A 22624-nucleotide genomic window follows, 5' to 3' on the forward strand; every position below is an offset into this window, starting at 1 on the left:
TCATGCCTGTAATCCCAGCACTTTGGGAGGCCAAGGCGGGTGGATCACCTGAGCTCAGGAGTTAGAGACCAGCCTGGGCAACATGGTGAAACCCCATCTCTACTAAAAATACAAAAAATTAGCTGGGCATGGTGGTGCATGCCTGTAGTCCCAGCCACTGGGAAGCTAAGGCAGGAGAATCACTTGAACCCAGGAGGTGGAGGTTGCAGTGAGCCGAGATCACGCCACTGCACTCCAGCCTGGGTGACAGAGCAAGACTCCATCTCAATAATAAATAAATAAATAAATGAATAAACATTTTTGCAGACCTTGTATCTCAAACTGGAGGTCAGAAAACCTGGTCACCCAGAGTCTCACTGTCTTCATCCTTAAAGGCCCTATTCATGCATTCTATAATTATTCAGTGAATGTCAATGGTGCACAAAACACTGCACTCTTCATTGAAGGGGATAAAAGAAAAGAAATGTAAGACATGCCCCCTGGGCTCAGGGAAGGTATAACTTGGTTGGACAGGCAATATATAAAAACACGAAATGGTTAAGTAACCGAGCGCAGCAGATCAAGATGATGGAGTAGCCAGGAGTACAACGAAGCCTGCTTCAGCACCATTGTCCTGTCCTCTTGTAGTGGAACTAGCAGTGGACTTGAAGTCAGACAGCCTTCGCTGGACACTCCACACCCCAGGCTGGGTTAGAGACCATCTATTGCCCCTGGGTATTCCCTTTGGCAGTGCTCACCATGTTTAAATGCAACTGCCTGTTTACTGGTGAGTCTCCCCTATTAAATTGGCAGCAATGGCAGGCAGGCACTCATTTGTTTATTCACTCATTGAGCAAATATTTATTGGGCACCTGCTGCATGCCAAATGCTGTTGTAGGCAATGAGAACAACACAGTCATAGCCTATGTCCCTGGAAAAATCACAGTCTCAGGATGCAGAAATATGGTAAACAGGGAAATACATAGATATGTACATATATACAATGTCAGGTGGCGCTAAGTCCTAGGAAGAAATATAAAGCAGGGTAAGGAATGTTGTAGACATGGAGATGCGTTACCCACAGCCTCTCCAAGGGAGGCCTTGCTGTCCAGCTGTGGGGAGTGTGGTCAGCAGGCTGCCTCCACCTGTTTTCTCCTTCAGGGTCTGCCTCGGCTGTGGAGAGCCACCTTGCTCAAGCTTATGTCTGTCCCAGGGCAATCTACATCCTGTGACTTAAGTGAGGTGGGGATATAAAAGTGCAGTCATTTTAGCCTGACACAGGACATTGTGGACAGCATTCTCTGCAGAGCTCCTTGCCAGGGTGGATGAGGCTTTGTGGAGCCTAAAGTGGTGTATCTCCCCCTCTGCCCAATCCTGCTTCTTCCCCTTTTGCTTTCACAGGGTCTGATTTCTAGAGAACCTCTTAGACCCCACACCCCATCCCTGTTTGCTTCAGGAGAACCTGATCTGTTAGAAGGCAATGGAGCATGATTACATGGGACCTGTGGGGAGGGTTAGCATCTTGGATAAGATGGCCAGGGAAGGCCACTTTGAGAAGGTGATGTTTGAGCAGAGACCAGGAGTTGAGGGAGTCAGCTGTACTAAGGTCTGGAGGAACTGTGTTCCAGGCACAAGGTACAGCAAATCCCAAAGCCCTGAGATAGGAATGCACTTGGCGCATTTGAGCATCATCAACAAGGCAGCCTGGTGGGCTGAAGCGCAGGGATGGGGGCAGACTGTTAGAATGTGGATGAAAAGGCAGCCAGAAGGTCACACACACATGGGCATCTCCACCTTGTATCCCTGGTGCATATGGTAGGTGCTCAATAAATGTCTGCCGAACCTAACTGCGTTCTCATTCCAGCTCCTTTCTCCTCTATGTGACCTTGGACAGGTGGTTACTTAACCTTTCAGTGCCTCAGTTTCTCCACCTGTAGTCAGCAGCAGAGGTGGGACTCCTGAGCTCTGATTTAGAGCTCTTGCTGCCATATTATTTTCTCTCCTTGCAAACTCTCTTCTCTCTCCCTCCAGAGATTTGGAGCACACCTGGTCCCACCCCCAGACTCTCAGCAGATGGTTCCCACTAGAAAGGTGGATGCTCTTGGCATCTCAGCCCCACATCCTGGAGCCCCTAAGCTGAGAAGCAGCTGCATCAGGGCGGTGGGTGGGGGAGGTGGCAGAGCTGGGAGGGAAAGTTAGATTTTTCTTCTCTGATGATAAATGAACCCGATTAAGGTGTCCCCACACCCGTGGGGCAGGGTGCTCCGTTGGTGGGCCTTATTGCTTTGATAAAAACTGCAATATCTGAAAATTGTCTCAGGCACCTAAGAACTCCTATTTTATGACTTGCACGTGCCTGGAATAAATTGCTTTTGCTGCCTTGTTATATATAATTCAGATCCTTATGGATGCGGGTGGGATGCATAACGCTCCTGTAATGATTTATTCATTGGCAGAGGGGAAGCAGAGTGCACCCACTGGGTTCTGCCCAGCCTGTCTGACAGCTCACAAGGTTGGTGTTGCAGGCATATGTTGGATTAGCCTTGAGAAGGAGGAGCCAGTCTGGGCTCTTTAGCTTTCCTGGAACACAGTCCTGGCTGGGTAGGGGCCACTTGTCAGTACAAGGCTTTCTTTAAGGCAGTCACTAGCTGAGTGAGGGGCTTTGCAAGTGTGATTTGAAGCTCCCTCCTTGCCAGCTTGGATACTTGCATCCCCATTTTACTGATGAGGAAATGAGGATCAGAGAAGTTACGTGACTTGCCCAAGGTCACCCAGCCAGCCAAGCAGTAATGGGATTTTCATATCAGATGGATTGGCCTCCACTTGCTCATTTGCCCCTGAGCCAGGTGCTTAACACACATGAACTCACTTCCTCTTTGGTACCACCTGGGGAGGTACAGATCATTTATTTCTCATTTTCTAGACAGGGAAATGAAGATCAGAGAGGTGAAGGGGCTGCCCAGGTTCACCCCTCTAGAAATGGAATGCCTGGGATTTTAACTGAGGCAGGTCAACAGTCATTCATTCATTCCTGTGTTCATTCATTCAATTCATTCAACCTCTCCGTGCCTCAGTTTCCTCCTTTGTCAACTGGGGATAATGTTAGTACCTACCTTGTAGGATTGTTGTGAGGATTAAATGAGGGATTAAAAAATGAATTAACACAAGTAAAGTGCATAGAATTAACACAAGTAAAGTGCATAGAACAAGTAAAGTGTCTGGCCCCAGAAAAGTATACAATAGATTTTAGCTGCAATAATAATTATTTTATCATTCACTTATTCTTTCTTTTATTCCACAGGTATTTTTGGTAGCCTACTATGTGTCAGGTGCTTTCTTAGGAGTATTGCACATGAGCTCATTTTTATTCTCACTACTGCCTTCATCTCATAAATGAGGAAACACCTCCTAGAAATGAAATAAATTGAGGGTGTTCCCCTGGTTAGGAGGTTTGTTCCATTTTCCAAAGTAGATGAACATTCATTCACACATTTATTCATTTGTTCATTTGATATACTTTTTTAAAGAATATATTATGTGTGGTGTAGGTGCTTCACTCATTTTTGTTGATTAAATGCATGAATGAACACAACGGGGGACAAGGCTGGTCCCGGTTCTCAAAGCACTTATGATTTCTTGCATGGGATATGAATGTAGACCACATTTCATGAATTCTACAATGTACTTTTTTTTCCACTTATTAACTTCTTTGAAATTGGGATGCATTTTGCAATTGAAGGTGTTGTAAGATCACTGTAGGCTAGTAGTGGTCAGGATGAGGTTGGTCTTTCTGGGAGAGAACAGTGAAGCTATCTTTTAAGAATTCTTGTGGCCGGGCATGGTGGCTCCGCTTATAATCCCAGCACTTTGGGAGGCCAAGGCGAGCAGATCACTTGAGGTGAGGAGTTTGAGACCAGCCTGACCAACATGGTGAAAACCCAACTCTACTAAGAGTACAAAAATTAGCCTGGTGTGGTGGCGGGTGACTATAATCCTCACTACTCGGGAGGCTGAGGCAGGAGTATCACTTGAATCTGGGAGGTAGAGGTTGCAGTGAGCCGAGATCACGCTACTGCACTCTAGCCTGGGTGACAGAGTGTCTCTATCTCAAAAAAAAAAAAAAAAAAAAAAGAATTCTTGTATTTTCAAGTTTTTTTTTTTTTTTTTTTTTTTTTGTATGTTTCTTTGAGATAGTCTTGCTTGGTTGCCCAGACTGGAATGCAGTGGTACAATCATAGCTCACTGCAGCCCCAATCTTCTGGGCTCATGTGATCCTCCCATCTCAGCCTCCTGAGTGGCTAGGACTATGTGCACATGCTACCATGCCTGGCTAATTTTAATTTTTTTTTTTTTTTTTTTGTAGAGACAGAGTCTCCCTATGTTGCCCTGGCTGGTCTGGAACTCCTGGCCTCAAGTGATACTATTTCCTTGGCCTCCCAAAGAGATTATAGGCATGAGCCAACACACCCAGCCTCTTTAATGTTCTTAATGGCACAGTGGAGAATATCTTGTAGGAAAATGTGGACACTGGCAACCATGATTTTAAAAATCATTTAGAAGATACAGACTTTGTACTGAAGACATTTTTGGAATATCTTAGTTAATGTATTTTACTTTTCTTTTTTCAAAAAAAAGTATGTGCAGAGTGATATGTGATTAAAATTGATGTCTAAATAACTCTAAAAGTGCTTTTTAAATAACACAAACAAAAATTCTAAGCGATAAGAAAGCACTGTGACTCCTAGGTATACCCAAGAGACTTGAAGACATATGTCTGCATAAAACACATGTACACGAATGTTCATAACAATAGCAAAAAATGTGAAAACAACCCAAATATCCATCAACTGATGAATGGATAAACAAAATGTGATCTATCCATATGGCAGAATATTATTTGACCATAAAGGGTCATGAAGTATGCATACATGCTACAACATGGATAAGCCTTGAAAATGTTATGCTAAGTGAAAGTGCTGATCATAACCCTGAAAAACACAATCCCAAACACCGTAATCTCGAACGTTGAAATCCTTAAAGATCAAAATTTCTAAAGATCAAAATCCCTGAAGTCTAAAACCCCCAAAATCACAGTTATTGCATTTTTGGTTGCATGCAGGATAGCTGTATCATGTTAGTTGCATCATGTCAGGTGGAACTGTTACCTAGTTATGGTCTTTTTTTTTTTTTTTTTTTTTTTTGGAAATTAAGTATGTTTTAAGGTGATATGTATGGGTACCAAGTTGACAAGGGTGGACTTGTGGACTTAATTTGATCAAGCTTAACCTGGCCAAGTGTTCTTTTGGGTGTGTCGGTGAGGGTGTTTCCAGAAGAGATTAATGTGTGAGTCTGAGTGGACTAGGGGGGATGATCTGTCCTCAATGATGGTTGACACCATCCAATTGGCTGAGGATCTGGCGAGAACAAACACAAAAGGTGAATTGATCTCTCTCTTCTGAGAGCTGGGACAGACTTTCCTTCTGCTGTTTTTGATCGGTCTCATCAATAGACTTAGGTTGCCCGTCATGGTATTTCAGATGATCACAAGTTATATAAAGAAATAGCTGGTCATAACATAACATTTATATGGGTGTGACTGTCATTAGTATACTTGGTTTATGCTTGCAAAAATACATGTTATTATTGGTTACTTTATTGTGTCGTGTGGCCTATCAAGTGTTCTGTCATGTTTTTGTTTCTCAAATAAATCCCCTTTACAAATGTCAACAAATGTCTTTTAGAGAAATTAAAATTTTTTTTTTCAGAATTATATTTTCAAGATTTTGATATTTTGAGATTATGATTTTTGGGATTTTAGACTTTAGGGATTTTGATTTCTCCAGATTTCAACATGGTGTTGGGATTGTGGTGTTTGGGATTATATCTTATGGCCCAAAACCAAGAGAAAGAAGTCAGCCATATTAGTTCACATATTATATAACTTCATTCATGTGAAGACCCAGTATAGGAAAATCTGTAGAGACAGAACATAGATTAGTGGTTGCTTACGGCTGGGTGTCAGGGGTACAGGAGGGGTGGGAGGTGATAGGTGATAGCAGTAGGTACAAGATTTGTTTTAGAGTTGATGAAAATGTTCTAACATTGACTGTGGTGATGGTTTCTCAGCTCTGTGAATATACTAAAACACATTGAATTGTACCTTTTAAATGGGTGAATTGTATGGTATGTGAGTTACACATCAATAATGCTATTTTTAAAAAAGAAAAGCATGTGTCAGTCTTTTTTAGGGTTACACGCAATAATGATGGTGGCTTAGATTGGACGAAATACAGTATAATGTAACGTGGTCAGTGTTATGTTGGAGTAAAGGTGGGGCTGTGGAGGTGCTGGGAAGGCATCCAGGCCTGTCTGGGGGAACAGGGAAGGCTTCATGGAGGTGGTGGTGGTAGGACGATGTCAAAGCTGAAGCTGTGGGGATAAGAAAGAGTGAGAGTGAAACACAAGTGATCCAGCAAAGGCTGGGAGGTAAGAATCTGTTCTTTAAGGAGATGACCTCTTCCCAATACAGACACCTGGCCTTACCCCTGGGACTTTGAGGGAAGTAAAGATGAGTGAGGTTGAGGTCTAGCAGCAAGGATAAATAATCTGTGCCTATTCTCCTAGGTTGGCATCTTCAAATAACACATCAGGTATGTTCAAAGGGAGGAATGAGAGAGGGAGGATGGGGAGTCACTCCTGGATGAGGTGTTAAAAAGCAGGAGGGTCGTGACAATTTCTGCACTGCTAGTGGGGGAATAAACAGCACAGCCTCTCTGGAGGGCAATTAATTTGGCAAAGGGCTGACCCTTTCCAGCCATTCCACAACCATGCTTTTGTCCTAAGGAAATACTTATGGCGATTCCCAGCTGTCTATTCACAAGGATGTTCTTCAACACGCCTGTACAACAAACAGAAAATCATAGAATCAGTCTGAATACATGACAAGGGGCCTGTGGATTCTAGACACCACAGCACCATCACTAAAGGGTCAAGTGTGTTGGGTGAGGGCAGACCTGGATGTCAGGCAAACCTGACTTTAGGCAAACCCCGTGCAAGCCTCAGTTTCCCCATGTGTAAGATGGAGATGACCATAATGAAACTTACAGGGCTGAGGTAGGGATGAAATGAACAAAAACACAAGAAGCACTTAGAACAATGTGTAGTGCCTGAATAGTAGCTTTATTGATTATTATTTCTTATGGAGCTAATAAAATGGATGTGCTTGGAGGTTATTAAATGATAGTGAAAGACAGTCAAGACTTATCATGAAATGAAAAAAAAGGAGGTTGAGAAGGGACCCCATTTTCATGGGTGGAGATATAGACATAATTTATTTTTCTTCTTAGTGCTTTTAAAAAATTTCCTAAAATTTTGAAGGGAACAAGAATGCATTGTGTGATCAGGGTGGGGGAACTTTGTTTTTCTAAAGAGATACTTTGAAGACATACATCTCACTGCAAGAGCACAAAGCATCTCCGAGCTCCATTTTCCATTGGCCAAGGAGATCCTTTCTGAGGCTTCCCTGAGCAGGAGGGCTACAACCTGCAGTTTTGATGTGAGTTGGAACTCAGTGCAGGGTGTGTGATCTAAAAATAAGCAGAAAGACTCGAGTCAGTGGCTGCCCCAGTTTTTCCAGTTCTGACGAGGCACTTCGGTTAATAGAGATCAGAAGTTTTAAACCAGACAGGACGCGGTGGCTCACGCCTGTAATCCTAGTGTGTCCGGAATTGGTGGGTTCTTGGTCTCACTGACTTCAAGAATGAAGCCGCGGACCCTCGCGGTGAGTGTTACAGCTCTTAAGGTGGTGCGTCTGGAGTTTGTTCCTTCTGATGTTTGGATGTGTTCGGAGTTTCTTCCTTCTGGTGGGTTCGTGGTCTCACTGGCTCAGGAGTGAAGCTGCAGACCTTCGCAGTGAGTGTTACAGCTCTTAAGGCAGCACGTCTGGAGTTGTTCGTTCTTCCCGGTGGGCTCGTAGTCTTGCTGGCTTCAGGAGTGAAGCTGCAGATCTTCGCGGTGAGTGTTACAGCTCATAAAAGCAGTGTGGACCCAAAGAGTGAGCAGTACCAAGATTTAGAGCAAAAGAACAAAGCTTCCACAGTGTGGAAGGGGACCTGAGCAGGTTGCCACTGCTGGCTTGGGCAGCCTGCTTTTATTCTCTTATCTGGCCTCACCTACATCCTGCTGATTGGTAGAGCCGAGTGGTCTGTTTTGACAGGGCGCTGATTGGTGCGTTTACAATCCTTGAGCTAGATACAAAGGTTCTCCACGTCCCCACTAGATTAGTTAGATACCGAGTATGGACACAAAGGTTCTCCAAGGCCCCACCAGAGCAGCTAGATACAGAGTGTCGACTGCTGCACTCACAAACCCTGAGCTAAACACAGGGTGCTGATTGGTGTGTTTACAAACCTTGAGCTAGATACAGAGTGCCCATTGGTGTATTTACAATCTCTGAGCTAAGGCCCCACCAGAGCAGCTAGATACAGAGTGTCCATTGGTGCACTCACAAACCTTGAGCTAAACACAGGGTGCTGATTGGTGTATTTACAATCCCTGAGCTAGATATAAAGGTTCTCCAAGGCCCCACCACACTCAGGAGCCCAGCTGGCTTCACCCGGTGGATCCCGCACCGGGGCTGCAGGTGGAGCTGCCTGCCAGTCTTGCGCCATGCGCTCGCACTCCTCAGCCCTTGGGTGGTCGATGGGACTGGGCGCTGTGGAGCAGGGGGTGGCGCTCGTCGGGGAGGCTCGGGCTGCACAGGAGCCCACGGAGGCGGCGGAAGGCTCAGGCATGGCGGGCTGCAGTCCCGAGGCCTGGCCCGCGGGAAGGCAGCTAAGGCCCGGCGAGAAATCGAGCACAGCGCCGGTGGGCCGGCACTGCTGCGGGACCCAGTACACCCTCCGCAGCCGCTGGCCCGGGTGCCAAGTCCCTCACTGCCCGGGGCCGGCAGGGCCGGCCGGCTGCTCCGAGTGCGGGGCCCGCCAAGCCCACGCCCACCTGGAACTCCAGCTGGCCCGCAAGCGCCGCACGCAGCCCCGGTTCCCGCTCGCGCCTCTCCCTCCACACCTCCCTGCAAGCTGAGGGAGCCGGCTGTGGCCTTGGCCAGCCCAGAAAGGGGCTCCCATAGTGCAGCGGTGGGCTGAAGGACTCCTCAAGTGCCACCAAAGTAGGAGCCCAGGCAGAGGAGGCACCGAGAGTGGGCGAGGGCTGCGAGGACTGCCGGCACGCTGTCACCTCTCACCAGCACTTTGGAAGGCCGAGGTGGGTGGATCACCTGAGGCCAGGAGCTCGAGACCAGCCTGGCAAATGTGGTGAAACCCCGTCTCTACTAAAAATACAAAAATTAGGCTGGGCGCCGTGGCTCACGCCTGTAATCCCGGCACTTTGGGAGGCTAAGGCGGGTGGATTACCTGAGGTCAGGAGTTTGAGACCAGCCTGGCCAATGTGGAGAAACCCCATCTCTACTAAAAATAAAAAAATTAGCCGGGCATGGTGGCACACGCCTGTAATCCCAGCTACTCGGGAGGCTGAGGCAGGAGAATTGCTTGAACCCGGGAGGCGGAGGTTGCGGTAAAAAAAAAAAAAAATTAGCTGGGCATGATGGTGGGCGCCTGTAATCCCAGCTACTTGGGAGGCTGAGGCATGAGAATCGCTTGAACCCAGGAGGTGGAGGTTGCAGTGAGCCAAGATCGTGCCACTGCGCTCCAGCCTGGGTGACAGAGCAAGACTCCGTCTCAGAAAAAAAAAAAAAAAAAAAAGTTTTAAACTAAGCAGTGCTCCCGGCAGCTCCCTGGGATGAAGTGGAAGGAGTAGAGCTCCACTTCCTACCCTTTCCACCCACACCCTGCCCACAGCTGAGATCCGGGCCTTCCTGGTGCAGCTGGCTAGGGTGGCTGGGGTGGGGGAGCCGGACCTCACTGTCTGGACCTCGCCATCTGGAACTCTTGCCAGCGATTTCCTTTACTCTGGGAAACTCCTGTCTCTTGGAGCTGTGTCTGCCTCAGGGTCAGCCCTGGTTTGTGGTGACAGCCTTGGCTATGAGAGGGAGCACACTGCTCATAAGTTATGGGACAGAGCTGTCAGTGGCACCAGGAGGCCAATTTCTCTTCCAAGCTGCTCGGAGAGGAACCAGGGCTCAGACCTGTTGAGTTCATTCCCTTTTCTCTGTTTCCACTGCTGCTAGCCTGGCCCATTCTATCACCATTTTTTTTTTCTTTTTGTATGTTTTTCTCCTTTTAAAATTAGGTGTAACACTACCATAAAGCCAAGCTGGATGAGTTTCACATATGAACACACTCATAGTATCACCACATAGATCAAGAGATAGAGCATTTCTCAGACTGCAGCAGGCTGTCTTGCGTCCTCTCTCAGTCGGTATTACCCCAAGGGTAACCACTCCCTGGCATCCATCACCATGGATTCATTCTGCCCATTTAGAACTTTCTATAAATGGAATCAAATAGAATGTACTGCTTTGTGTCTGGCTTCTCCACATTATGTCTGGGAGATTGATTCATGTTCTTGGGGATAGTAGTAGCTTTTCCTTTTTCATTGCTGTGTAGCATTCCACTGTATGAATGGACAGCAATTTTTAAATATATTTTATGTTGATGGGCATAGGGATCGTTTCTACTTTGTGGCTGTTATGAATAAGGCTGCTGTAGACATTTCTGTTGAGGGACATAAGCCTTTATTTCTACTGTCATTTCTTGCATGGGCAACTGCAATAGTCTTTTCCCTAATATATTTTCCCCCTTTAATCTATTTTGTCCATAGCTTTCAGAGTGATTTTTTTTTTTGAAGACAGGGTCTTGCTCTTTCACCCAGGCTAAAGTGCAGTGGTGCAATCATAGTGCACTGTAACCTTGAACTCCTGGGCTCAAGTGATCCTCTCACATCAGCCTCCTGAGTAGCTGAGATTACAGGTGTGAGCCATTGTACCTGGCCCAGAGTGATCTTAAATAAAATTGTGTGAGTTAGTTGCATAAGCCTCTAAAGTCTTCCTATTGCCCTTAGGACAAGCCCCAAACTCTTTACTCTGCCTAAAATAACCCTGCACACTCTGGCCTCTGCCTGCCATTCTTGGTTTTTCTTGAAGCTCTCTCCCCTTCACTATGCCTCAGACACCCTGGCTCTCTTTCTGTCCTTTGGATATGCTATGCCTGTTCCCTGCATGCATCTTGGCACTAGCTGCTCCATCTTCCTGGAATTCCCTTCCCTAAACCTTCCCCAAGATTCATCTCTTCTGGTCACTTATGTCTTATCTTTAGCAAGGTCTTCCCTGACCAGCCCATCAGAAAGAGCCCCCAAAGTCATTCATTCTTGGTAGCATTTCTACCCTCTAATATTCTTGTCTTCCCTCACTATGAGAGCAGCGCACTTGTTTAACTTACATCTGTGACCCCAGTGACTAGTCTGGGGTCTGGCTTGTGAATGTTTGTTTGTTCAATGGCTGAATGAAGACATTAGTCATACTGTATTCATCCATTTTCACACTGCTATAAAGAAATACCTGAGACTGGGTAATTTATAAAGAAAGGAGGCTTAATTGACTCAAAATTCCACATGGCTGGAGAGGCCTCAGGAAACTTAACAATCATGGCAGATGGGGAAGCAGGCACCTTCTTCACAAGGCGGCAGGAGAATGAGCGAGCACAGGGGAAATGCCAGATGCTTATATAACCATCATCTCTCATGAGAATTCCTTCAGTATCATGAGAACAGCATGGGGGAAACTGCCCTCATGATCTAATTACTTCTCTCCCTTGACACATGGGGATTACAATTCAAGATGAGATTTGGCTGGGGAAACAGAGCCAAACCATATCACATAGGTATCCAGATCCTTTTATTTTTTTTTTTAAAGGAAATAGTGTGGCCTAGTGTAGATGACCTTGGAGCTCAGTAATCAGTCCGCCTGAATGTGAGGTAACTCTCCATCTCTTACTAACTGTCTGATCATAATCTCACCTCCTCATGCCTAACTTTCCCCATTTGTACAATGGGGATCATAGATTGTTGCAGGCATCTGAGACCTACTCTTGCTGTTTATAGAATAGCCATTTTTCAGGGCAGCTGTACTATCCCTATTTTACAGACATAGAGGAAGAAAACATTGGTTGAATGAAGGTTCAGAGACTGCTTATATCACGCAGGTAAGAGTGGCAGCACTAGGACTTGAACCCAGGTCTGGCTGACCCTAGAGCCCATGCAGACGCCAGTGGGAAGCCTCAATGTGAGAATGAATTGAGATCCGAGGTTCTTGCTCGGATCAGGTTGGGTGGCCTGTTGACTGTTTATATAATAATAGAATTCCACTACCATGTCCGTAGCTCTTAAAGGTTTATACAACAGTTCTACTTGGTTAACTCACTTGGCTCTCCCAGGAGACCTGGAAAACGGGCAGGGCCAATACAGACTCCTTTATTTTTTTTTAATATTAATTTATTTAAGAGATGGAGTCTCTCTCACCCAGGCTGGAGTCCAGTGGCATGATCTTGGCTCACTGCAACCTCTGCCTTCCAGGTTCAAGCAATTCTCCTGCCTCAGTCTCCCATGTAGCTGGGATTACAGGCACCTGCCACCATGCCTGGCTAATTTTTGTATTTTTAGTAGAGATGGGGTTTCACCATGTTGGCCAGGCTGGTCTTGAACTCCTGACCTCAAGTGATCTGCCTGCCTTAGCCTCCCAAAGTGCTGGGATTATAGGCATGGGCCACTGTGCCTGGCCGGGACTCCTTTATTTTACAGATGAGAGATCTGGGGATTCAAGACTTGCCCTGCATCACTCTTTGGCCCTCAAACCCACTGCTATTTCTGCTGCCAATAACTGCCAACACTCTGGCCATGCTATACAGTGGTTTCAGCATTTCCACACCTATTGTCTTGTAGCTCCCTGAATTGTAGGCTTTTGCATGTCACCTTTAATGTCTTTTAAAAAATCTGCTCTCTTAAAAGCCAAAACTGAAAACCAAAAAATGTGAGCCAATCCTAAGCAATAATATCAGTGAACTCATGGTTTGATATTCTTTCACCAAATATTTATTGAGCACGTAGTATGTACCTGACACTGTTTTAGGTACTGGGAGTACTTCAGTGCACCAGAAGAGAAAACCTCTGATCATAGAGTAAGGAGAGACACACAATGAATGAATTAATAAATGTATACAGTATTAGTTGGTGATATGTGATGTGAGGTAAAATAGAGCAGATGAAGGCAACAGGGTAATAACTATATACATAAATTTTCGGATGCACATGAAATCAATGCATACCTGTGAGAATAAAAATGTCCTTTCAGGTACCATCTGGATTTGTCTTACACCACCAGGATTATGTGAAATACATAGTGCACTTTGGAAAACCTTCAAGCAGCCCCAAGAAGGTGGATCAGGTGGGAATACCCTTTATTTTTACTGAGCAAGAAACAGGTTCTGAGAAGTGCAGTGATTTTCCCAGGCTTATGTAGCCAGAAGGTGCTAGAATTGGGCCCTCTGATTCCGTCTCCTGCCTCCGTCATTTTCTAAATTGGATACACATTCTACCCTGAAAGAGTTTAAACTTACAACTAACCTAATTTCCCCATGGAGCTGGACTGCCCATCCACATCTGACTTGGTGCTTAGCCTCACACGTGTGGACTGGTGGCATTTCCCAGCATCCTTGGACAGGAGGACGGGTTGCAATTGATCGCCCTGTTGCCTTTGCTCCCCTGACCAGCCTGAGCCACTGCCAGAGATAAACTTGCTAATATTTCAGGGTGGAGATAGCATCTTCCCAACTATCTTCCTTAATAAGCTTCCAGTCACTGGAGATGGTGATAACCTTATCTCCTTTTACGGATGTTCCTACCTGCCTCCCAGCTCCTCATTCAGTTGGTTTCCCCAGGGGCTAGAATCCCACCATCTATTCAGGGTGAAAAACAAAACAGGACTCCCTACCTACAGAATGGGCATTGGTAACATGCTGTTTCTTTGAAGAATGAGTGCCCCATTCAAAGACGTTGTCTTGTTTGGCCTCAAAATATCTTCCTCTCATGTGAGGTATCCAGGATTGATCTATTTCACTTGGGAAATATGAAGCTCAGAGAGGCCAAGTGACCTGCCTAAGGTTGCACAGCATAGGTGGAGAATAGCCTTGAAATAAGATAGGCAGGGCCGGGCACGGTGGCTCATGACTGTATTCCCAGCACTTTGGGAGGCCGAGGCAGGTTGATCACCTGAGGTCAGGAGTTCAAGACCAGCCTGGCCAACATGGTGAAACCCCATATCTACTAAAAAATACAAAAATTAGCCGAGTGTGGTGGCAGGGGCCTGTAATCCCAGCTACTTGGGAGGCTGAGGCAGAGACAATTGCTTGAACCTGGGAGGCAGAGACAATTGCTTGAACCTGGGAGGCAGAGGTTGCAGTGAGCCAAGATCGCACCACTGCACTCCAGCCTGGGTGACAGAGTGAGACTCCACCTAAAAAAAAAAAAAAAAAAAAAAAGAGATAGGCAGGATAACCTCAGGGCTGTTATGAAGACAAAATTAACACCGGTTATGAAAAAGAGCCTGGCAACAAGATATTGCCAAATGTTAATGCGCTCACCCTCCTGGGTGAACCCCACTGTGTCAGGCCCAGAAGTGGTACGCTGTTATGGTTATCTTTATTAATAGTAATAATAGTAGTGGAATTGTCTTCAAATATGAAGGATTAGGAGATCACTGGGGTTTGTCATGTCTCCTGTGGTGATGCAGGAAATATCTGTTGATGGATTGAGAAGGCATCCCCAGCAAGGTCAGGAAAATAATAATCCTTGCTACTGTTTATTAAGCACTAACCATACAGCAGTCATGGCACTAAGTACTCTATAAAAGTATTTTTTAAATTAAAATTATACAGACAATTTAGACCAGTGGTTCTCAACTGAGTTGAAGGAGGGCAATGCGTGGGGATATTTTTGCTTGTCACAGCTGAGGAGTGGGGAGGGTTGCTCTCAGCATCTGGTGGGCGGAGGCCAGCATCCTACATGGTCCAGGACAGCATCACACAACCCAAAATTATCTGTTCCCAAATCTCAATGGTGCCGAAGTTGAGAAATCGTAGTTTAGATTCAAATAGTTCTACAAAACACGTTGCATAACATAGCAGTTTCTCAGCCCCTATCTCCCTTTCCTCTCCTTAAAAGCAACCACTTTTTCCTACTTGGTGGGTTATTTTATTTTCCTACACTTCTCTAGGTAGCCTGCTTTTTCTTGAGATTTCCTGATTACTCCATCCTAGACATGATCTATTGGCTTCTCACTATGAAAAGTGTGAAATTAGCTCTCCCTTCTCTGCCCCCTGCTGTTCCTGCCCATAGATAAGACCTCCCCCGCCCCAGCCACAGCTACAGATCTGTGGTAATTTCTGTTGGATCAATATTCAGTGTTTACATTACTCTAACTGTAAACGATGTTTGCTATGAATGTTGCAGTCAACTCAGAAGACTTTTCCCTTGTACAAAACCTTTTGTTCTCTCTGAAGTTAATAATTGCCTTGTTTTTCCCTTGGCTTCATTTTCTATGTACTTTCTACTCACTCAACCCTCAAATCTATGCCAATTGTCTAAATCTCCTTTGAAGATATTCAGATCCATCAGGGAGAAAAATCTATCAAGTTGGCCTCTCAGAAGGAGTCTCTCCCAGAACAGGCTGTTTTGCAGGAATTGTTTTTATGTAAGACTCACAGCAAGCCTATTAAGCAGGTGTTATTATCATCATCATTTGACACCGGCGGAGTTGGTCCTCGGGGAGGTCATTTGGGTGCTTAATATGACACAGCAAAATGTGGTGGAGTTGAGACTTGATCCCAGGACTGTGTGACCCCATAACCTTTGGATTCCTTATGTCCCAGAAGATTACTCTGGGAGAAAGCCCTTTTAACATACCTGCTCTAGGTTGGGTGTGGTGGCTCACAGCTGTAATCCCCGCACTTTGGGAGGCCAAGGCGGGTGGATCACTTGAGGTCAGGAGTTTGAGACCAGCCTGATGAGCATGGTGAAACCCCATCTCTACTGAAAATACAGAAATTAGCCGGGCATGGTGGCGCACGCCTGTAGTCCCAGCTACTCAGGAGGCTGAGGTGGGAGAATCACTTGAAACCTGGGAGGTGGAGGTTGCAGTGAGCGGAGATCACACCACTGCACTCCAGCCTGGGTAACAGAGTGAGATCTTGTATTGGAAAAAACCAAAACCAAAACAAAACCTCCTCTAAGTAGACTGTGATCTGCCTCAATGAAACCATAGTAGCTTATTCATTTCTGTATCTGTAGCACCCACCACAGGGCCGGGCATCAGGCAGGACTCTGAGTACTACTTGTTGATGAATAAATGAAGAATTTGGAGAGGCAGTGAGAGGAGGGCACAGTGCTTCTCAATGGGGAATCAGAGGAGGTGGGGCGTGATCTAGGAACTGGGGGCAAGTTGTTTAACCTCACCAGCCTCAGTCTCCTTGTCTGTGAAATGGAGCTGAGAATATCTGTTTCACAGGGCTATTTGCATGCAGCCAGAAAAAGCAACTGCTCAGGAATCTGGAAGACATTGCACAGAAGATACAAGGGCACATTTGTGATTATGTATTTCTGTGAAGCTTCTCCTTTCCTTCTTCCCTTCCTTCTTTTCTTGTAAGTGAAACATGGCATAATTAATTTAGAAAGGAAAAAGAAATGCCTCATACTGGAGAAAAAGATATAACTCAAGCTAGTTCTAATATGATAAAATATTTATATTAACGTGTCATGAAAATGGATTTGCTCTTCTCTTGCCTGGTGTCATTAATGGGTAGATATGTAACATCTTATTTTCTTGCCTCTTTTTTTTCTCTCTCTTTTCTAGCAATGTATAGATTCAAGTGAGTATGAGGAAACCATTTTTCATGAATGATAATAACAGAAGACATTTATTTAGTGCTTACTATGTGCCAGTCACAATTGCAAGCCCTTCTACGCATTCAGTCATTTAATTCAAACCATAACTCTAGGAGGTAGGTGCTGTCATGATTCCCATTTGACAGATAAGGAAACCTAGGCACACGCTGTCCACTGGTTCCCACTCATACATTCTGACTCCAAAGCCCTTGGCTGCTAACCACTCCCTTCTGCCATCTTTAGATGCTGTGCACCTTCAAATTTGCAGCTTTCAACTAGAGGCAAAGTGTCTTGTGGCTTTTTACTGGGGAAAGACACCTAATAGCCAAAGCCCTTTCAGCTTGCAGTAAGTAGATGTACCAAGAACTCTGAATTTCTGCAGTGTGGATTTTGGGTGATGATGTAGGTTTTCTAGCCAGGAATGGAGAAATCCCAGAAATTCATTTTCAGTAAGGTTTTCTGTCTTGGCGGTGCAACATTGGCACTAGCGCAACAATAGTGGATACAGGAGTCCCTGGAGAAGACCTGGGACAGTCAGTCCCTGTGAAGCCAGTTCTGCTGTTGTAGGAACACGCCTTCTTGGTTCTCAGACCTTTACTCCCTGGGATCTTCCTTCTCTGCCTTGCAGCTTTACTGTCAGCTCTTCCTAATTGTGAAGTGTGTGATCCCGTGAAGATCTCAAGATCACAATCAGGCTGTGGTGGAGCTCCCAGACCCACACTGCCCTGGGGGCCAACACGTGCACAAATGCACATGCACACATACAGACACACGCACAGACACAGACCCACATGTATATATATACATGCATACATAAACATGCACAGATACAGACAGACATACAGAGACACACACAGACATGTATACACATAGACACAGGCATACATAGATACATATACATACACAGACATACAGACAGATACATCTACAGATAGAAACATACAGACACATAGAGAGGGACACACACACAGGCACACATAGACACATAGACACAGATACACACAGAAAGACACAGATACAGACATAAAAACATACACAGAAACACACACACAGATGCACAGACACACATGTATCTACATACAGCCACACACACAGATACACACATATACATACATATACAACTTACAAACATACACACACAGACACACACATATACATATGCAGACACATACACATATACATACACAGACACACAGAGACACACAGAGACAAACACAGGCAGAAACATACAGACACACAGATACATACAGAAGGACTCATAGACACATGCATACAGACATACACAGATACAGAGACATACAGACACACACAAACAGACACACAGAAACCTACAGACACACACCCCTCTGCCCATTTGTTTCATTTACTGTCTGTTTAATCACAATATCCGCAGCCTTCAGTTTCAGGTACTGGCACATAGTAGGTGCTCAACAAGTGTCTGTTGGATGAATAAGCGCATTAGTAGTTCAATTATTCTCTCTTTGCCCTGTCCCTGAATATTCTGGTACTTGTTCTCTTGGCTTGCCTAGATGCAGTTGGAAAAGAGAACCAGAAGGGATTCCTGCAATCATTTCGGGTAGATGCCAAGTTCCTCAGCGTGGCTTGTAAAGTCCTTTGCGATGTGGCTCCTGCCAACTTCTCCTGTCTCATTCCCCAAAGCCCTCTAATGTGGCTAACGCCACTCTCAGTGGTTTTTAATCTTTTCCAAGACACAGATTTCTTTGAGGAGCTGATAAAAGCTGTAGACCTTCTCCAATATGTAGTCACCTGCGCATTCAAACAATGTTCTGGATTTAATTTCTGGGGATCCCTAAGGCCTGTTTATGGATCTCCAAGGAGTACACAGGACCCAGGTTAAGAACCACTGTACTGTCATATTATTTGAGGGTGCAGGGCTAGGGAAACCCAGAAAGGGCAAATGACTTGCCTAGGGTCATGGATGACAGAATTGGAACCGAGAACCCAGGTCTCTGGATCTCAAGTTCAGAACTTTCTCCCTTTCCTCATCCTGTGTTGATGAATGAATGCCATGTAATTAGTTAATACGATGAACAATTAAATCAGACAATCCCCTCAGCCTTCTCCATTGATCAAACCCTCAGCCTTGGCAGCTCCATCGGGTGCTCAAATACCAGTGGTTTCTGGAGTATAGCATTCTTCCTTGTAGTTTGGTATTTTCTTGATGATTATAAATGGGAGTGATTACAGGAAAGTCCTGTTGGCTGTTTCACTGAGCACCTGCCACATCACTGAGACAGCTCTTCCTCTAACTTGCAATCTAGTTTGAGATCAGGAGAGCACCCAAAATATATGTTATTTGTCCTTACCGTTTGACCTGCTATGTTCAGAACTCTTGGGTCAGGAACATGTGGTCACCTGGTTCCTCAGTGTTCCTATATCTTCTTTAATGGATCCACCATTTTCCCAGTTTCCTAAAGCAGAAACCAAGGCATCAGCTGACACATCTCTCTCCTCATCCCTTTCGTCTAATCCATCACCAAGACTCGTTTCTTTTTGCCATGCATCCAATCTATGCACTTCTGTCATTTTTGCCACCACCACTTTCACAAACCAGGTCACCATTATCTGTAGCCTAGAGAATGGCCACAGCCTCCCCTGGATCAATGACCTGCTGAGATATTAGCTAGGAGGCACTGTTCTTTTCACTTTTCACCATCCTCTGTTTGGGCCAGAAATGTGCTGTACTAGTCAGGATAGGCAATGCTATGCTGCTGTAACAGACAACCAGTGGGTTCAAAACAAGTTTATTGCACACTCATGCAAAGTCAGCTACAGGTCTCAGTGATGCCCTAGGGTAGACGTCCGTGAATAGCTCAGCGTTCCAGGCTGTTTTGAACTTAGGCTTCCTCCATGTGAATATATGCTTTCATCAGGTGCAGTGGCTCATGTGTGTAATCCCAGCATTTTGGGAGGCTGAGGTGAGAGGATCGCTTGAGTCCAGGAGTTCAAGACCATCCTGGGTAACATAACAAGACCCTGTCTCTACAAAAAATTTAAAAATTTGCCAGGCATGGTGGGGCGCACTTGTAGTCCCAGCCACTCAGGAGACTAAGGTGGAAGGATGGCTTGAGCTCATGAGTTTGAGGCTGCAGTGAGCTATGATCATGCTGCTACACTTCAAACTGGGCAACAGAGCAAGACCCTGTCTTAAAAAAAATACATGCTTTCCCAATTGCTGCAGGGCGAGAAAAGAGAGAAAAGAATCCGGAAGTGACACCTGTCTCTTCTGCTCACATTTTATTGGCCATGGCAAGTCATATGATCATGTCTAATTCGAAAGAGCAGGAAAAGAAATATTAACAAGCAGCACTCATATCTAATTACATCCCCCAGGGAGTGGGTGGCAGAAGAGAAGCTGAAAATAAGGGTGATGATTTATCAGCTTTTAAATTCAAAATAGTGATCCAGCTGTGAGACAGAAAGATTCAAGAACTCAACATCAGCCAGACCAAATTTCTCTTCCTCCAGCTCTAGTGACTAGAGGCAAGGTAGGGAGAGAGCTGGAAGAGGAAAGGAGGGGAGAGAGGGAAAGAGAGAGGACAGAAAGGAAAAGAGAGAGAGGGACAGAAGGAGAAGAAGAAAGAAAGAAGGAAAGACAGAAAGGAAGGAAAAAAAGGAGGAGCATGAGAAGGAAAAAGAGGGAGAAAAAGAAGAAAAGAGGGAGAGATGAAGGAAGGTGCAGTGGGGAGAGAAAGGAGGTAGGGGGAGAAGAAGGAGACGAAGAAGGAAGAGCAGGGAGGGAAAAAAAAGAGAGGAAGGAAGGAAGAGGGAGAGACAGAACATTTTACCTAAGTGTGCTTGTTGCGCCTCCTTGAATTGAATACTGGTAGCACCACTTGAAGTATAGAGATCCAAGGTTAGGGGCACTTGTGTCTATTGGGTCCCCTCTGATACGCTGATCATCAGCAGCCTTGCTCTCTTCAATGGGGACAGAGCTATGGATCAGGATGGCTGTGAGGAGTGTTGGACAGAATGAAGGTGGCCCCAGAGGGGATGGGAAAGGAACCAGTTGAGGGGAAGGAGGGAAAGAGGGATGGAGAGAGAGGGAGAGAGAGAGAAGGCTGGTCCCGGGATGAAGGCACTTGTGTAGCAGAGGATGTGTAGATGAGCAAAACAGATGAGGACCAAAGGAAGATGCCACTCTGTCTCGTGGAGATCAGTGTATTGCAGAAGACCAGAAGGGACATGCTGCATCCAGGGCAGGGCAGGGCAAGGCAGAGGCAGATAAACAGTGAAAGGAGAAGCCCTTCCCCACACAGAACATTGGGCTGGGGTGTGCATGAGTTCCCTGGAGTGGAGCAGGGAGAAAGAGGGGGATGAAGAAGGTGAAGGAGAATAATTACACCAGATGTAACTGAGTAGTAACCGGCAGATTTATCTCCTTCAGGATGAACACAGGCTAGGTGTCAGAAATTCAACTAGGTTCCAGAAAATAAGGTAGCTTTATTTTTGGATGCTTGAGTCTCCCTTGGGGCCATGAATATGCTATGGTTGTGCTACTCAAGCTGTCACTGACGAACTGGTGACAGTCAGCAAACTGTTATTGGTCCACAATGACTAAGTAATTGGGAGTGTTTGGAAACTTTCGTAGTGATTTGACATTGCTGCAACATCCCAGTGAATTTTGCTCTATTTTACAAAAGTAAAATATAACAGGTATGTGATAAAGGTAAGGTAACAGGTAAGGCATGTGATGAATTGGGGGGAAAATAGTCCTTCTTGACAGATAGTCTGAGATGTACTGCACTGGGTTGCCAAGCGAATTCTCTCATTCCACACAGGTTTCTTTCTAATCTGCTTTCCTGAGCGGTCTTTCTAAAATGCACACAGGATCCTGAGACGCCTCCATTGACAACCCTGCAGTGACTTTTCTCATGTCCTTTTGGATAAGGACCAATGTCTTTACACTGGCCTGCCTCACTCTGCATCACCTGGTCCCTGCGTAACCGTAATAGGTTCCTCACCCGACATGCATGGCAAATCAATACACCAAGACACTGAATGGCAGCAGAAAAAGAGGTTTAATCATAGGGCTGCCAAATGAGGATACGGGAGGAAACCTCAAATCTGTATCCAAGGAGAAGTTTGGGGCTGGTGTGGGCTGGTGTGTGGATCGTGGGCTGGTGGAAGAGTGCTGGGTGAAGTCATGGGTCAGGGAGAGGAAGCAGCTGTATTCTCATGCTGATCCTGTTCCCCCTTGAGAGTCTTCAAACTGGTTGCTGGAATTAGGGATCACATCTTAAGGGATCCTTAAACAAAAGCCTGATGATCCTAATGTCAGAGATTCCGTCTGTAGGAACAATGGGGATGCATTGGTCGGTATGTAGTGCTACATATGGCTTTTGGTTACGAGGAAGTGGGTCAGAGTGCAGCCTGATTAATGCTTAATTATAACTACATTTCTGTCCAGAATTCTTGTTAGCCCTGTGAGGACAGCTTCACCTGCTCACCTCTGCAACCTCTTCCCTTTTCTCTTTCCCTGGCCCCTCTCTGCTTCCTGGTCACACTTCCTATTACAGCTCCTCACAGACACCAAGTTTCTTCCCACCCCAGGGTCTTTGCCTCTGAGCTACCCTCTGCCTGGCATGCTTTCGCCCTCCATCTTGGTGGAGTTAACTCCTCTTCTGCCTTCAGATCACAGCTCAAGAATCCCCTCCTCAGAGAGTCCTTCTCTATCCCCTGGACTATTTGAGGGCCCTGCTTCTAGCCTTACACCTCTTACTTACTTGGAAGTGCC

General features: G+C 45.6%; 1 protein-coding gene across 1 annotated transcript in view; it reads left to right on the forward strand.

Annotated features, from left to right (window-relative positions):
- Window positions 1–7325: 7325 nt before the first annotated feature.
- Window positions 7326–22624, forward strand: part of LOC134807410 (fibroblast growth factor-binding protein 3-like) — a 185244-nt gene continuing 169945 nt past the window's right edge. Inside the window, exon 1 of the mRNA XM_063785068.1 lies at window positions 7326–9240. Within this exon, the coding sequence (XP_063641138.1) occupies window positions 8647–9060 (414 nt within the window). The 5' untranslated portion in view covers window positions 7326–8646 and the 3' untranslated portion in view covers window positions 9061–9240. The remainder of the gene's footprint in view (window positions 9241–22624) is intronic.

Source organism: Pan troglodytes, chromosome 10, assembly GCF_028858775.2.
Source record: "Pan troglodytes isolate AG18354 chromosome 10, NHGRI_mPanTro3-v2.0_pri, whole genome shotgun sequence".
Classification (NCBI taxonomy): domain Eukaryota; kingdom Metazoa; phylum Chordata; class Mammalia; order Primates; family Hominidae; genus Pan; species Pan troglodytes.